The sequence below is a fragment of the Chiloscyllium plagiosum genome, unplaced genomic scaffold (genome assembly GCF_037043375.1).
Source record: "Chiloscyllium plagiosum isolate Xiang-an unplaced genomic scaffold, Cpla_swu_hap1 HiC_scaffold_8, whole genome shotgun sequence".
Classification (NCBI taxonomy): Eukaryota; Metazoa; Chordata; class Chondrichthyes; order Orectolobiformes; family Hemiscylliidae; genus Chiloscyllium; species Chiloscyllium plagiosum.
The window spans coordinates 83041563-83058772 of record NW_028270146.1 but is presented as its reverse complement, the minus strand read 5'-3'; the positions used below and the strand labels follow the sequence as shown (position 1 = coordinate 83058772).

Below are 17210 nucleotides of genomic sequence, written 5' to 3'. Positions count from 1 at the left end.
ATTTACAGAATAAAAATAAAAGTTCTATCTCATGCAGACTGCATTCTATATTTAAGTTCATTGGTCATATAATAGCTGGTCCAGTATCTTAAATTCTTAGATTTAGATAGAATTTTATAAAGTTAGGGATTGGGCTTTCTCAGTTTCTTCATTCTAGTTTTTGGTGGAATTGTGTAATTTTTCTTTGATTCTATTACGTTTTTATTTTTTGCATGGCTGTGGCAAAAGTAACAAGAGGGAGGCCCAGGAAAAGCCTTTCCCACATTTCAGTACCGGAGCACATGCTCAATTTCATAAGGTTACTACATTTTGGTTCTGTAAAATTTAGAATAATTGAAGGGGATCACATGGACTTTTCTCAAGTCAGCCTTACAGTAACTCTGGATGATGTGATTATTGAAGTTCAAAGGAAAGCTTTGGATTTTGTTTTAAACTGGGAAGGAAGAACAAGGTATTTACACTTGGAGACAATGCAGTTTTCTCTGGGTTTGCAATCAATAGACTCCCAAAGTGCCAGAAAGGTGTTAAATATTGGGTTGTAAGTATTTATGCTATAATCTGTCCAATTATTTCTAAGCTAAAAAGGAATGGGATCAAGCAGAGCCAATGAGCATTTCTACACAGAAATTGAGGCTACTGAGTTTTCACAATGATAAGGGGACTAGGGGCCTCTCACAGTGCAATAGTAGTGTCCTTATCCTTGGACCAGGAGGCCTGGGCTAAAGTCCTACCTGTTCCAGAGGTGTGTAATAATTACTCTGAACAGGTTGATTAGGAAAATAGGTTACATTTTTAAAAAAGCAATGGCATGGGGAAGATATTTTTGGGATCTGGTTACATTTTTCACTACCAAACAAGTTAACAGCAGTTCCACTAAGTCATGAGAAAAATAAGGCTGTTTAACTCAAGGTTACCACAGTCAATTACTGGAGGCAGACAGTCTCTAGATGAAGGGACAATTCTGCAATTTTCAAAGGATGTGTGTCATAGTATGGCTGGAGGAAGAAGAATCATTGGAACAGGTTTTCTTGCTGATACTGGATTTCAGAAACCACTAGCAAAGTGACTGAAGTACCTGGAGTTGGTTGCTTGAAGTTACCACTCAACAAATAAGTTAATGGTAACCCATTGGATGCTGGGAATAACTGTGGTCTAATTGTTAAAATGACAGCAATTCTTGTAGAATGCCATGTGAGATAGGTATATAATGGGAATCTAGATTAGAGTGGTGCTGGAAAAACACAGCAGGTCAAGCAGCATCCGAGGTGCAGGGAAATTGACGGTTCGGGCAAAAGCCCGTCATCAGGAATGGAATATAATGGGAATGTCAGTTTTCATAGTTTAAAGTAAAAGTCACCAAATCAAGAAAATAGTGTTTGGTCAATGGTGGTTTTTAATTCATTTGTTACAGAAAAATGTCTTTAAATGTGAAATCTTTTGCTATTCTTTCAGCCATCACCTTTTGAGTTTTCAGCATCAATTTTTTTTTTAAGTTATAAGTTTTAGTTACAGACATTTTTGATCATATTTTAAGAAAAAGGTAATGCAAGGGACACAATGGCATATTTATGAATTAGGCACTTAATGCTTAAATACAATTTTTAGAAGCAAAGTAAAATTCAAATTTGCTTTTCCCCAACTTTATCTTGGACGGATAAAGTACAAAAGCCCTTCTACATATTTCTTGAAGCAGCATAAATCTTGCTGTCATTAACTTTGTGCTTACTAGATGTAAATGTCCGTCAAAGTTTGATGAACAAATACTTTGTGTCTACCTTCAAAGCAGAAGATTCACTTTTTGTGTCAGAAATACAGGATAACCAAAAGCCAAATAAAAATGAGGAAACTGAAGTAATTAATATCAACAAAGAATATATATTGGAGAAATTCCTCAAAGATGATTCCCCCCATCGTACGGGATATTCATTGTGAACCTAGTTTGCACTGCTGAGGGTTACAGCAGTGATTGCTGATGAACTGGAGCTGTAGGATTGTGTAAAAATGGAGCTTTGACAGGCAACAAGTAGCAGATTGTTGCTACTTGCTGCCTGTCAAAGCTCCATTTGTGGTCTAGTGATCTAGTGATAAAGGTCTTCTACATGCCAACATTAATATTATTGGTTCCTAGGAAACCAAACAACCTGAGGTCAAGATCAAGATAGAGAGAAAAAAAAGAGTAAGCAGGAATGTATAAGGGCATTAGAGATTAATTAGACTTATATGCATGCAGTTCATAATTGATTATCAGTATCTAGAGTCAAACTATTTATAATAAATAGTAATTTTCATTAAGTACAGAAACTTGGTCTGTGCCTTCTTCAACCTGGGTCCAAAAGATACGAAAGTGGGGCATTTTATGTATTTTTAAAATCTTTAACTTTTGCAAGAACTCTGGGAGTAGCAGGCTTGATTTCCAGTGTGCGAGACCAGAGAGTCGTTACACTTGACTCAAAGAACACTACCAACAACAGTTAATGAAGTACACCAATTTACACAGGATTTTACTTGTCTGATATCCTGCAGTCCATTCTGGAACGTACTCAATTACAGCTGATGATAGATCCACCTCTCAATGACTTTCCCACTGGTGGGCTGTAACTAGGATCAACTACAACCATAACCACAAAGGCAGAACCCTAACCTCACTATCAAACTGGCAGACAAGGGAGGCGCGGTAGTGGTTTGGCGCACCGACCTTTACACGGCTGAGGCTAAACGCCAGCTCGCGGACACCTCCTCCTACTGCCCCCTTGACCATGACCCCACCTCCCACCACCAAACCATCATCTCCCAGACCATCCATAACCTCATCACCTCAGAGGATCTCCCATCCACCGCCTCCAACCTCATAGTCCCACAACCCTGCACCGCCCGTTTCTACCTCCTGCCCAAAATCCACAAACCTGACTGCCCCGGCCGACTCATTGTCTCAGCCTGCTCCTGCCCCACCGAACTCACCTCTGCATACCTCGACATGGTCCTGTCCCACTTAGTCCAAGAACTCCCCACCTAAGTTCAGGACACCACCCACACCCTCCACCTCCTCCATGATTTTCGCGTCCCCGGTCCCCAACGCCTTATCTTCACCATGGACATCCAGTCCCTGTACACCTCCATCCCCCATCACGAAGGACCCAAAGCCTCTGCTTCTTCCTTTCCCGCCGTACCAACCAGTACCCTTCCACTGACACCCTCCTTCGACTGACTGAACTGGTCCTCACCCTGAACAACTTCTCTTTCCAATCCTCCCACTTCCTCCAAACCAAAGGAGTAGCTATGGGCACCCGCATGGGCCCCAGCTATGCCTGCCTCTTTGTAGGATATGTGGAACAGTTCATCTTTCGCAGCTACACTGGCACCACCCCCCACCTTTTCCTCTGCTACATTGATGACTGTATCGGCACTGCCTCGTGCTCCCACGAGGAGGTTGAACAGTTCATCCAATTTACCAACACCTTCCACCCCGACCTCAAATTCACCTGGACCGTCTCAGACTCCTCCCTCCCCTTCCTAGACCTTTCCAGTTCTATCTCGGGTGGCCAAATCAACACGGACATTTACTATAAACCGACCGACTCCCGCAGCTACCTAGACTACACCACCTCCCACCCTGCCCCCTGTAAAAACGCCATCCCATATTCCCAATTCCTTTGTCTCCGCCGCATCTGCTCCCAGGAGGACCAGTTTCAATACCGTACAACCCAGATGGCCTCATTCTTCAAAGACCACAATTTCCCCCCAGATGTGAGCGACGATGCCGTCCACCGCATCTCCTCCACTTCCCGCTCCTCTGCCCTTGAGCCCCGCCCCTCCAATCACCACCAGGACAGAACCCCACTGGTCCTCACCTACCACTCCACCAACCTCCATAAACATCGTATCATCCGTCGTCATTTCCGCCACCTCCAAACGGACCCCACCACCAGGGATATATTTCCCTCCCCTCCCCTATCAGCGTTCCGAAAAGACCACTCCCTCCATGACTCCCTTGTCAGGTCCACACCCCCCACCAACCCAACCTCCACTCCCGGCACCTTCCCTGCAACCGCGAGAAATGCAAAACTTGCGCCCACACCTTCCCTCCAAGGCCCCAGAGGATTCTTCCATATCCGCCACAAATTCACCTGCACCTCCACACACATCATTTATTGCATCCGGTGCACCCGACGTGGCCTCCTCTATATTGGGGAGAAAGGCCGCCTACTTGCGGAAAGTTTCAGAGAACACCTCTGGGACACCCAGACCAACCAACCCAACCACCCCATGGCTCAACACTTCAACTCCCCCTCCCACTCCACCAAGGACATGCAGGTCCTTGGACTCCTCCATCGCCAGACCATGGCAACACGACGGTTGGAGGAAGAGCACCTCATCTTCCGCCTAGGAACCCTCCAACCACAAGGGATGAACTCAGATTTCTCCAGTTTCCTCATTTCCCCTCCCCCCACCTTGTCTCAGTCAAATTCCTCGAACTCAGCACCGCCTTCCTAACCTGCAATCTTCTTCCTGACCTCTCCGCCCCCACCCCCACTCCGGCCTATCACCCTCACCTTGACCTCCTTCCACCTATCGCATTTCCAATGCCCCTCCCCCAAGTCCCTCCTCCCTATCTTTTATCTTAGCCTGCTGGACACACTTTCCTCATTCCTGAAGATGGGCTTATGCCCGAAACGTCGATTCTCCTGCTCCTTGGATGCTGCCTGACCTGCTGCGCTTTTCCAGCATCACATTTTCAGCTCAACCACAATCTAGCATAGTATTTAGCTCCGTTACCTCACAGCGGCAAGGAGCTGGGTTCGATTCCAGCCTTGGGTGACTGTCTAGGTGGAATTTCCACACTCTGTGTCTGCATGGGATTCATCCGGGGATCCAATTTCGTCTCACAATTCAAAGAAGTGTAGGTTAGGTTTTTTAGTCATTGCCCTGTAATGTCCAGGGATAAGCACGTTAGGTGGGTTAGCCATAGTAAAAATCCTACAGGGAGTTACGGGGTTGGGGTGAGTGTGGGTGAGCTTCTCTTTGGAGGGTCAGTGCAGACTGAATGGGACATACGGCCTCTTTCTGCACTGTCGGGACTCTATGATTCTAATGATCAAAGCAGTGAAATCCCAAGTTTCAACCATCCATGGAAAATGTGGGCAACACATGGAGCACAAGGGATAGCTCAAAATGTGACTGCAGCTACCTAAGCCAGATCACCATTCATATACTGAACTTCTGCTCCAAGAGATCCATTCCTGGTGCCATCACAATGAAACTAATATTAGAGGGCTCTTTTTCAGATTTTTCTAATGGATTCTTTTGCTGTTTTACAGGGGCACCCTCGTCCTAAAATGCCCAAAAATTATTTGATCATTTATTAACTGATTGAGGAAAGACCACTATTAAATTATCCAGTTAGCACAGTGTTTCTCAATACAGTTGCTTCGGAATTAAGCAGACAGGAAAGTTGTTTTGAGGATTGTTAGAGCAGCCATGATCTCATTGAATGGTGGAGCAGACTCAATGGGCTGAACAGCTTACTTCTGCTCTCATGATCTTCTAGTGTGTTCTCTCATTATCACAGCCTTTCTCACCAGCTCTCTTTAGCAGCATCTCCCTCCACCTCTCTCTGTAGACTCCCTTTCTTCTGTACCCTTGTAGCCTATCTTCCCATGGCTGCTCCACGCTGAGGCTGATACACCACCTCTCATCTATTTATTGCTCAGTTGCTCCTCCAATCACTGAATATTTAGCTTTCATGTTTAGGGCAAGATAAATAGTCTTTGACTGGAGAGAAGCTCCTGAGAGGTTCTGTCGTGTTCAAGTACAGGGTGATTTTAATTTCATTAGTTACTTGTGACTGAATTGTCCCGGTTTCTATGTGGGTCTTTGAAGTAGAATTAAACTACTGCCCCAGAGTATTTTGAATTATAAACACAACCTTTAGCAGTGCAGTAATTGAAGCTATTGAATGGATTATTAAAACCCTGACATCAAACTATAACCCCAGCACACTTTAAGGGAAATCTTGGATTTCCGAAAACCATTCAATAAAGTGCCACATGAAAGGTCAATGTATAAGATAAGGACTCAGAACATGGAAGTGCAGATGTAAGACTGGTAATGCACAGAAGCAAACAGCGGAAGTAACCTGGGCATTTTCAAGCTGGAAGGCTATAACTAGTGACTTGCTGAAAGGATCAGTGTTAGGACTACTGCACTTTAAATCCACAGCTGCACTGGATCCAGCACATCAAAGATTCAATTAGATTGATTCCTAGGAGGAGAAGACTGCCTTCTGGGAGGCTGAGAAGACGTTTTGAAGGAAAATAAGGTAGAGTCAAAGAAACATCCAAGATTACAAAGGGGTTCACAACAGGGCAGGCACTGAAAATTGCTTCTTCATGAATAAGATTAGTATCCTTCAGATTATTTATTCCAGACTATAATGGGTCGCCCATATTGAGCATATTTAAGGCTCAGATAAAGAGGATTCTGGTCTTTTGAAGAATATGGGAAGGATGTGTGGAATTAGTAGAAAACTGGACATGAGGGAGAACAACCATGATCATACGAATGGAGAAGCAAATTTAAGGAAGTGGTCTAATTCCATTTCTCCTTCGCTTAATTCCATTTCTATTGTGTAGTTCCTATTATTGTTCTATCCCAGCGCATATCTTTCTCCTGGCTTTCCCTCATTTTATTCTTAATCTTTGCACCTGTTTATTTACAGGTATTGTTGAAATCTCCCACAACGATAAGAATTTTACATCATTACATATGGCACAGTGGCTCAGTGCGGTTAGTACTGCTGCCTCACAGAGCCAGGGACCCGGGTTTGCTTCCTGCCTCGAGCAATTGTCTGTGTGGAGCTTGCACATGCGTGGGTTTCCTCCCAAAATCCAAAGATGTGCAGGTCAGGTGAATTGGCAATGATAAATTGTCCATAGTGCTAGGTGTATTAGTCAAGGGTAAAGAAAGGGTAGGGGTCTGGGTGGGTTACTCTTTGGAGGGTCAATGTGGACTTGTTGGGCCAAAGGGCCTGTTTCCATACTGTAGGGAATCTAATCTTACTCACTTTATATATTTGCTTTCATAATTTGACCTCCAATTCTCTTGAATTATTCATTGGCTTTTAGAATACTCCTAGTAATATAATTGGTGTGTTTTATCCTTTGCCTCCATCAGCATCAGATGGATTGTTCTTTCTCAATGTTTATTTCTCCTTAATCTGTAAGGCCCTGATTTACACATATCCTTTTTCTACTTAATTATGCTATAATCTACAATATTTAACTGTTAGTCTTGTTCTATATGCAGCCATGTTTGTTAGCCCTATTACATCTGGTTCCTCACTATGAATTATGGCTTCCAGTTCTCTTCATTTAGTTTGGATGCTGTTCACATTGATATACAGACAGTGTAAATTGTTTTTATTTATTGTCCTTTTCACTTTTTTTAAAATACAAATACCTAAGGGGCAACTTTTTCATGCAGAGGGTGGTACGTGTATGGATTGAGCTATCAGAGGAAGTGGTGGAGGCTGGTACAATTGCAACATTTAAGAGGCAACATTTATGTGTATATGAATAGGAAGGGTTTGGAGGGATATGGGCTGGGTGCTGGCAGGTGGGACTAGATTGGGTTGGGATATCTGCGTGGGTTTCCTCTGGGTGCTCCAGTTTCCTCCCACAGTCCAAAGATGTGCAGGTCAGGTGAATTGGCCGTGCTAAATTGCCCGTAGTGTTAGGTAAGGGGTAAATGTAGGGGCATGGGTGGGTTGCGCTTCAGCAGGTCGGTGTGGACTTGTTGGGCCGAAGGGCCTGTTTCCACGCTGTAATGTAATGTAATGTAATGTAATGTAATCTAATCTAATCATAATCTAATCTAATATCTGGTCGGCATGGACAGGTTGGACCGAAGGGTCTGTTTCCATGCTGTACATCTCTATGACTTGCAGTCATTAGCCAACTGTTTGTATTATCCTTCTTCCTTATTTGGGGCAAGAAGGCATGTTCTACTTGGGAAAACATCTAGATTAGATAGGATTGGCAGTGAAGTTGGAGATTAAAAAAGTATAGAAGATAAACTACTTAGGATGATGACTTGCTTGGTTCACAGTTTGTGGAAGAAAGAAAGGAGGGTTTCTTTGGAAGAAACTCAGAGTGTGGCTTGGGAGGTTGGTGGATTTGATTTTAAAAGAGGGATGTAATGGGTGACAAAGGATGAAACACTCAAAGCAGAAGCTGCCAGACAAGTAAAGGTCTTGTTGATAAGGAGCACATCACTCTTTCATGTGAAGTAGATGGCTATTGATTTTAATCCCTGATTAGCATTCAAATTGGGACAACAACTGAAATGAATTTCAGTTTCTTCTTCTGGTGATAATACAGATTTTCCGTACATGAGAAATTTTCATGCTTGACTGCTTCATATCAGGGAGGTTGTGGTTGTGTGTCTGCATCCAAGTCTACATTTTTACTTATACACACACACATTTGCTTTCTGGTTGTATGAAAGGACTTCCTGCTTACCATGATGCTCTTCAAATGTTTGACTTCATCTTCTTGCGTCCTGTAGGAATCCAGTTCTTGTTGTACAGATTCAGCTACTTCTGGGAAAGGACTACACAACAAGAGGTCAGGGATTCATAACATAATCATAACATTAGCTCTAAATCTCAGGCTTGCCATTAAACTGTCAAAATGTGTCTTCACAGTAAGGACAAGCCCCACGAACATCCTCAATACTACAAATTCCCAGGACAATTCCTAATGAGAAAGCACAGGATTTCATCCAAATACTACTGGATACCATTCCTCTGGCCACTACTACAAATACCAGATAATAGAATTTGGATATTGTCTCATTGCTGAAACTTTATTGCTGGAACAGCACAGCAGGTCAGGCAGCATCTAGGGAACAGAAGATTCGACGTTTCGGGCACATGCCCTTCTTCAGGAATGAGCAGAGAGTGTTCAGCAGGAGAAGATAAAAGGTAGGGAGGAGGGACTTGGAGGAGGGCCTTCCACCCCGACCTCAAATTCACCTGGACAGTCTCGGACTCCTCCCTCCCCTTCCTAGACCTTTCTGTTTCTATCTCAGACGACCGAATCAACACGGACATCTACTACAAACCGACCGACTCCCACAGCTACCTGGACTACACCTCCTCCCACCCCGCCCCCTGTAAAAACGCCATCCCATTCTCCCAATTCCTTCGTCTCCGCCGCATCTGCTCCCAGGAGGACCAGTTCAAAATACGCACAACACAGACGGCCTCCTTCTTCAAGGACCGCAATTTCCCCCCCGACGTGATCGACGATGCCCTCCACCGCATCTCCTCCACTTCCCGCTCCTCCGCCCTTGAGCCCCGCCCCTCCAACCGCCACCAGGACAGAACCCCACTGGTCCTCACCTACCACCCCACCAATCTCCATGTACAGCGCATCATCCGCCGTCACTTCCGCCACCTCCAAACGGACCCCACCACCAAGGATATATTTCCCTCCCCTCCTCTATCAGCTTTCCGTAGAGACCACTCCCTCCGCGACTCCCTTGTCAGATCCATACCCCCCACCAACCCAACCTCCACTCCCGGCACCTTCCCTTGCAACCGCAGGAGGTGCAACACTTGCGCCCACACCTCCCCCCTCACTTCTCTCCAAGGCCCCAAAGGAAACTTCCATATCCGCCACAGATTCACCTGCACCTCCACCCACATTATCTACTGCATCCGCTGCAGCCGGTGTGGCCTCCTCTATATTGGGGAGACAGGCCGCCTACTTGCGGAGCGATTCAGAGAGCACCTCTGGGCCACCCGGACGAACCAACCCAATCACCCTGTAGCACAGCATTTCAACTCCCCCTCCCACTCCACCGAGGATATGCAGGTCATTGGACTCATCCACCGCCAAACCACAACAACGCGACGGTCGGAGGAGGAGCGTCTTATCTTCCGACTGGGAACCCTCCAACCACAGGGGATGAACTTGGACTTCACCAGTTTCTTCATCCCCCCTCCCCCCACCTTGTCTCAGCCGAATCCCTCCAGCCCGGCACCGCCTTCCTGACCTGCAGTCTTCTTCTTGACCTCTCCGCCTCCACCCTACTCCGACCTATCACCTTCACCTTGACCTCTTTCCACCTATCACATTTCCAACGCCCCTCCTCCAAGTCCCTCCTCCCTACCTTTTATCTTCTCCTGCTGAACACTCTCTGCTCATTCCTGAAGAAGGGCATGTGCCCGAAACGTCGAATCTTCTGTTCCCTAGATGCTGCCTGACCTGCTGTGCTGTTCCAGCAATAAAGTTTCAGCTTTGATCTCCAGCGTCTGCAGACCTCACTTTCTCCTATTGTCTCATTGCATCTTGTTAGTTTTAAAAATGGCAACAGATGAAAACTAAATACTAATGTCGAAGCCACTTTCAGAATAATTATCAGAGATTTGACAATCAATCCCCAAAGTAAATGGTTAAGTCACCACAGTTGCAGAGGACCATCAGGGTTCTCTCGCATTAGAGAGACAAACTGGTGGCAGCTTAACCTGAGGGTCACCATGCCTCAGGCAAGGAGAAGAAGAATCCCTCAGTGTAACCTCAGCTGGTGTGGGAATTGAATTGACACACAATAGACAACAGGTGCAGCAGTAGGCCATTCTGCCCTTCGAGCCAGCACCACCATTCATTATGATCATGGCTGATCATCCTCAATCAGTATCCTGTTCCTGCCTTATCCCCATAATCGTTGATTCCACATCGTTATGAGCTCTATCCAACTTTTTCCTGAAAGTAAAGTTAGGTTTACTTAGCATCACAAGCCAGCCATTCAACCAAGCAAGCATTAAAGCAATGAAATCTCAAAGTGCATTACCTGCCTTTGTGCCTTTGCCAAAAATTGTCAGCAGCTGTCAAATCATAGGTTTTTTTATTTCTTTTCTTTGGTCTAGCCCCGGCAGGGGAGATTTCTTGTCCAGGGGTTTCTTCCAGGTTTACTCTATTCAAATGGAAATCCTGCAGAAAAATATACTCGTTAGACAAGTGTGTGATACCTATCAATCATTCTCAGTATAAAGACCTGGAAAGCTGCTGACTGAATGATTTAGATGATTTAACATGGTAGTAATAAAGTGTGATGGCATAGATTCAATTCTCATATTAGCTGACAAACTAACCTCTAGAAAAGATCTTGTGGTGCAATAGTAGTGTTCTTAGATCTGTGTTTAAGTTCCATCTGCCCTGAATGTGTGTCTGAGCATGTCCATAAAAATATCTCCACAGAACTAATAACAATTACATTCCATCTAAACAAGCATCAGTCAAAATTAACTAATAACCCTATTTATTCAGCAATCAGGATGGTGCAGTAAACTTCAGCTGCAAGGACGTTTAAGCAATGAAGTATTTCATTGATATGTAGCTCATTAATAGAACAGGATGCTCCATTAACAGTTTAGTAAGTAAATACATTGTTTTCAATAGAGCCATATACATCAAATCTGATTGTATTGTTAGCTTATCTGGCCAAATCAGTGTATGGAGAACTTGTTTTCTCTGTCTCAAGTCAAGGAGAGTTCATTGATGATTTTTATTCTCCTGCTCAATATTCAGCAATTCTATTTCTAAAATGTAGATTTACTGAAGGCTCATTCATAGTATAACTATGAAATGCCCCAAGTCAATTAATTCACTGACACTATCTTAAATCCACAAGTATATATCAGCATACATAGAACTACACACCAACACTTGCCTTTTTCTTCAGGGAAGAAGGGAAGCTAAAGAAAATCCGCAGTTCAAGAAATGATGCAGAATAGGAAAATCATTGCTTTTAAAACAGTAAAGGAAAGTAGTGATTGTATTGCAAGTACTGCTTCATTAGTGTTACCATCAAGAAAACATCAAATTTTGTGCTCCATGGAATCCACCATTTTGGGTTGTCTTCTCTCTTAATTGCACTGGTGAAGTTTGTTACAGGAATGCTGCTCTCAAGTCCCGGAGTAATTCTGCTCATCAGAGATGGGCAGCAGCACTTTTTAAGTCAGCCTGGAAAGAGCTAGTCGGTGCTGTCAAACCTGAAAAAAAACACTCTTGACTGAGTGTTGCCCATACCTATGTGTGACAAACCAACAAAGTGCCAGTGATATGCCAAGGGTTCTTGTAGAATATAGTTTGTAACTCAATACTGAGTAAAACTCTCTATTGTTTGAATATCTCAGACCAATGGCATTGCCACAAATGCATACTTACACTATATATTTTAAAAAAAGGTAATCTGACCTTTTAAAACAACACAACATTTGATAGGACAGATCTCAGAAGTCACACGACTGTTCTTGTACATTCACTTGAGCCACAAAGACAGGATGATGCATTAACTCAGCATCAATCCCAAAGAGAGACATTGAGTTTATTTAACCTTTAGACAACAGGTCCTTTTAAATGTGTGAGAATTCAAAACTTCCGAGAGACGATAAACAGGAAACTGAAAGAATCTCTTTAAGGAATTCTAGAATAACTGATTTTCTGAACGATGATTACCAAAAGTTACCACAGCAGTCTGTATAAGACAAACCAAGACACCATATTACACAGAACACCAAGAGAAACTCAGAGACAGAATCAGAGAGAAATCGCTCATCATTGATACGGAAAAAAGGCAAAACAGCCTAGGACTCGAATATGGAATAAGGTTATCAAGGACCACAACCTAAAGTGCTATAAAAGCAAAACAAAGGAACCTTCAGTCCCTCACAGAACCTTTCTTGCTCAATCCACCTGTGGGGAACCTCCAATTACTCAATTTACAGAAGTGATTCAGCTGTTCAATTCTGACTTCCAGTTTTCAATGTTTCACATTAGATAGCGAATCTTTGAACTGGCAACAGGCTTGCAACAATAATATACTAACCTTATTTGCATCCTTATAAATATCTGCTGTACATATCTAGTTTTAGCTTTTGTATCTGTATTTTAATCAATAACTGTTTAACATTTTCACTGAGTAATTTTCAGCAATAATTTTGCAATAAACTGCTGTTTGATATTGTTTAAGACTAAAGATTTGTTGCCTATAATTTCTGAATTGGAATACTTGATAAACTAAAACCGGAGCAAAATGAACTATATATGTTCACAGTTAATTCTTCGGACATCTTCAGTGTGGTTGCTGTAGGCATCTGGAGTGATTTAGTAGAATTAAGATTCTCATGTGAAAACAGCTTAGACAAGCTTAATAACATTTCCATTAGTAAAGAATCATTGCTTGAACTGGCAAAATATGATTTTATATTTCATGCTACCAAAACAATCAGTTAAATTTTCTATATCATGTAACAGCTGTCTCAAAACCAGGAAACAAATCATCCTATTTCCTTTGAACAACAATCACCTAATGTTCCAAGAATAAATGAATTGTAACAAAAAAATTACAGAATAGTTGCAGGATAATACCAAATTAAATGTGTGCATTAGCCACACATTCAGGATAGTATTCTGTGCAGCACCAATGCAAATCTGATATTTCCCAGGCCATTTTTCATTGGTTCTTAGTGAGGTTGTTAGCTGGGTTCATTGTGGGGAGCTTTTGTGTTGTGCTCTCACAACCAGAACTAATAAAGTTAAGATTTTCCCATCCATTTACTCAAAAGAAGCAAGTTCCATCCCATTAACCTGAATGCATTTGAACTTCAGCTACAGAGCTACTTTTCTATGTGCACAGATTTTGTGCTGTCAATGATTGCGAGATAGTCGCTGCAATTACTCCACTAGAACTGAAAACAACTTCAGGAAATCCATAAGTTGTTATAAGTGATGCTATTATTTTCCAGAAGATACACTGGCAAGTTTTCCTCCAGCAGTGAGAAGAGACTCTAAGGTAATGAAAACATTGCAATAGCCCTTGAAATATTACATTTTCTTGAATGAGATAGAACTAGGTTTTAAACAGTATACTCATTTTATAATTTCTGCCAGTCACCTTCACTGTCTCTGATACATTTTTATAATTGTGGAACCAAACAGCTACATAAGTAATGTTTTTTTAAAACGTTTATGGTACTTTAGCTTTTATCTTAATCCAAAGTGGTGATCATTGACACTTTCCATTTAGAACCACACTCTCAAAATCCTAACTGTTAAGTCTTTTGCCCCTCAATCATCTCCCCCCAGATGGTCTCTCGCTCTGATTAGGTTCAATCATTCAGTGCCAGTTCTGGCTAGACCACATAAAACAATCATAGAATCATACAATCTCTACAATGCAGAAAGAGGCCATTCGGCCCACCGAGTCTGCACCAACCCTTGAAACAGCATCCCACCCAGCTCTAGTCCTCCACCCTATCACTGTAACCCCTGCATTTAGCATGGCTAATCCATCGAGCCTGTACATCGCTGGATATTATGGGCAATTTATCATGGCCAGTCTGCACATCTTTGGTCTGTGGGAAGAAACCAAAGCACTCATCTGACAAAAGGAGAAAATGCAAACTTCACACAGAGCTTGGGCCAATGCTGGAATCAAACCCCAGTCCCTGGCGCCGTGAGGCAGCAATGCTAACCACTGTGCCACAACATTGAGTCCTATTCTCATCTATGAAAATGATCATGATTCCACAGTTGTCCTGAAGTGCAAAGATAACCCTTCAGCTTTGTTTCTCTACTACAATACATATTTTTAATCACTTTCCCAGTCTTTAACACCTTCACCTTGAACAAAGGCAAAGAGCTTATGGATATCTTTGTCATTGAGTTGGGGAACAACTGAGCAGGTGCCTCTGCTGCTTTTTTTGCCCTTTCACTGAAATTGCTTTTCAGGCTCTCTCGCCCCTCAGCTTCCACCTCACCAGCCCTGAACTTGTATTTTTCTCGACTAACGCCTCTCAAGCACTCTCATATTTCATGTTACCCATGACATCCCCAACCTGCATTCTAGGTCCTATTCCCAGTGAGCTACTGATTGCCAACATTCCTTTTTGGCTCCAAAGTTAGCTGACTTATTAACAGTTTGCTCTGTTGGACTGATTGCTCATGACACTGGCTGGCTGGCAACACTCAGATTTTGTACAGGTATGATTTGCAGAATTCCTTTCCAAAAGCTACCAAATTTACATCCTCAGTTACCTTGGCCATATCAGACTTCTTTTTATAAAAAGTGGGTCCTTCAAGTTTGATAGAATGCAGGGATATGATTCATAGTCATGACGATTGAAAATTTAGAGGGGCTGTGTGTGAGTTCTTCTAGGAGAAAGTGAGGATTGCAGATGCTGGAGATCAGAGTCAAAAGTCTGTTACTGAGAAAGCACAGCAGGCTGGGCAGCATCTGAGGAGCAGGAGAATCTTCGTTTTGGGCATAAGCCCTTCATCAGGAAAGCTGATTCATGATGAAGGGCTTATGCCCAAAACGTCGATTCTCCTGCTCCTGGGATGCTGCCCAACCTACTGTGCTTTCCCAGCAACATACTCTCGGCTATGTGTGAATTCATACAAAGTCTTAGCTCATGGACCCCTCTGAAAAAATGCCAGCATATAGTTGTGGCACACTTATATTTTTCCTTTCATAATTGCAGCAAGATTTCTTTATATTCTTACCCTTTTGAAATAAAGGGTGACACACTATTTGCCTTTCTAATTGCTTGCTGGCCATCAGTTTAACTTTTTGATTCACATGCAAGAATAACCAAATCCTTCTGAATACCAACATTTAGTAAAGTCTCACTTTTTAAACAGGCTGTTTGCTGACATCCTAATGGATGTGCATTTGCATTGTGTTTCCAAACTTGCACATGTACTAACAGTGAAGCGTCTCATCAGTAAATAAAAAAGGTGTAGCTGAAGTAAAATATTCAGTGTCACCTCTAAACGTAAATTATGCAAAATCTCTAGCCAACACTGAAACATAACCAAATGAAATTTCTATAAACAATTTCCATAAGCAAGCATACAGAAGGATAAGGGACCAAATGTTGCACTCTTAAAACAAACAAAATAGATACCATAACTACTGATGGAATATAATGATGACATAATAACCTGGAATTGATTACAGAAACCTGCATCAGAATGGTAATTAGAGTACAGATTTTATTTGAAGACCCCAACCTCAACTTACACTAATAACATAGATTAGCAATGCACTTGAATAAGACACCACTTTCTTGGAATATTTGAATATTGATTTGCTTTCAAACAGTCACAAAGTTGGAACACTAGCATGCGAAGTCAACTCATTTTGATTCTTTTGGCCTACAGAAGAGCAATATAGTGATTCTGTCATACAGGTCACGCTGTATTTTGAAGGCAGAGTCTCTATCTGGAAAAAGTGATTCTGTTTTGAAGTTCTGTTTAGTCTGAGACAAATCAAGATGACATTTTGAAGATGAAAAATTCCACTTGGTACTTTGAATCATAATAGTCTTATTTAATTACCGTCAAACAGTTACATAAGAGTGGGAAGTTCCAGAACTTACAGAAACACAGCATGGTTGTAGCACAGGAGGCGGCCATTTGAACTCTTGTGTTTAAACCAGCTTTAAAAAGGAGCAAATCATCCAGCATTAACGCCCTACCCTATCGCTGACCTAATCATACTTTCTTTTCAGAAAACAATCTAAAACTTCTCTTGGATAATTCAATTGAATGGCAGGCAGTGCATTCCAGATACTAACTATTTGTTACCCAAAAAGTCTTCCTTATGTTGCCACTACTTCCTTGCCAAGAACTTAAATCTATGCCTTTAATCTTACATCAATGTGAAGTCTGTTCCTATCTATTCTGCACAGACGCCTCATGATGTTGAATACCTCTATCAAATCTCCTCTCAATTCTCCCTTCTCTAAAGACTGCAGTTCCAACTTCTTCAAACCATCTTAGACTGAAATTCCTCATCCCTGGAACCATTTTCACGAATCATTTTTACACACGTTTTGCTCTCTCAGCCCCCCTAAAGTGCATGGTCCAGAACCTAATGCAATAATCCAACTGAGACCAAGCCATTTTGTAGAGTGTAACATAGCCTTGTTGTTTTTGTACTCTATGTCCTTATTTATAAAGTCTAGGGTATTGTATAGTAATTTAGTAATCATTCTTTCAAACTGTGCAAGTACCTACATTGACTTATGCACATATATACCTCAGTCTCTTTGTTATTGCACCTTTTAGTTTATAATGTCCCTCTGCATTCTTCCTACTAAAATGAATCACTTCACATTTCTCTGCTTTAAATTCCACCAT

General features: G+C 42.4%; 1 protein-coding gene across 3 annotated transcripts in view; it reads right to left on the bottom strand.

The window, feature by feature from the left end:
- scfd1 (sec1 family domain containing 1) overlaps nt 1-17210 on the bottom strand; it is a 160810-nt gene that overhangs the window by 89808 nt on the left and 53792 nt on the right. For all 3 annotated transcript variants that reach the window (XM_043698046.2, XM_087990041.1, XM_087990040.1), the window contains exons 11-12: nt 10855-10994; nt 8517-8607 (exon numbers count right to left, since the gene is read on the bottom strand). In XM_043698046.2, the coding sequence (XP_043553981.1) occupies nt 8517-8607; nt 10855-10994 (231 nt within the window). The remainder of the gene's footprint in view (nt 1-8516; nt 8608-10854; nt 10995-17210) is intronic.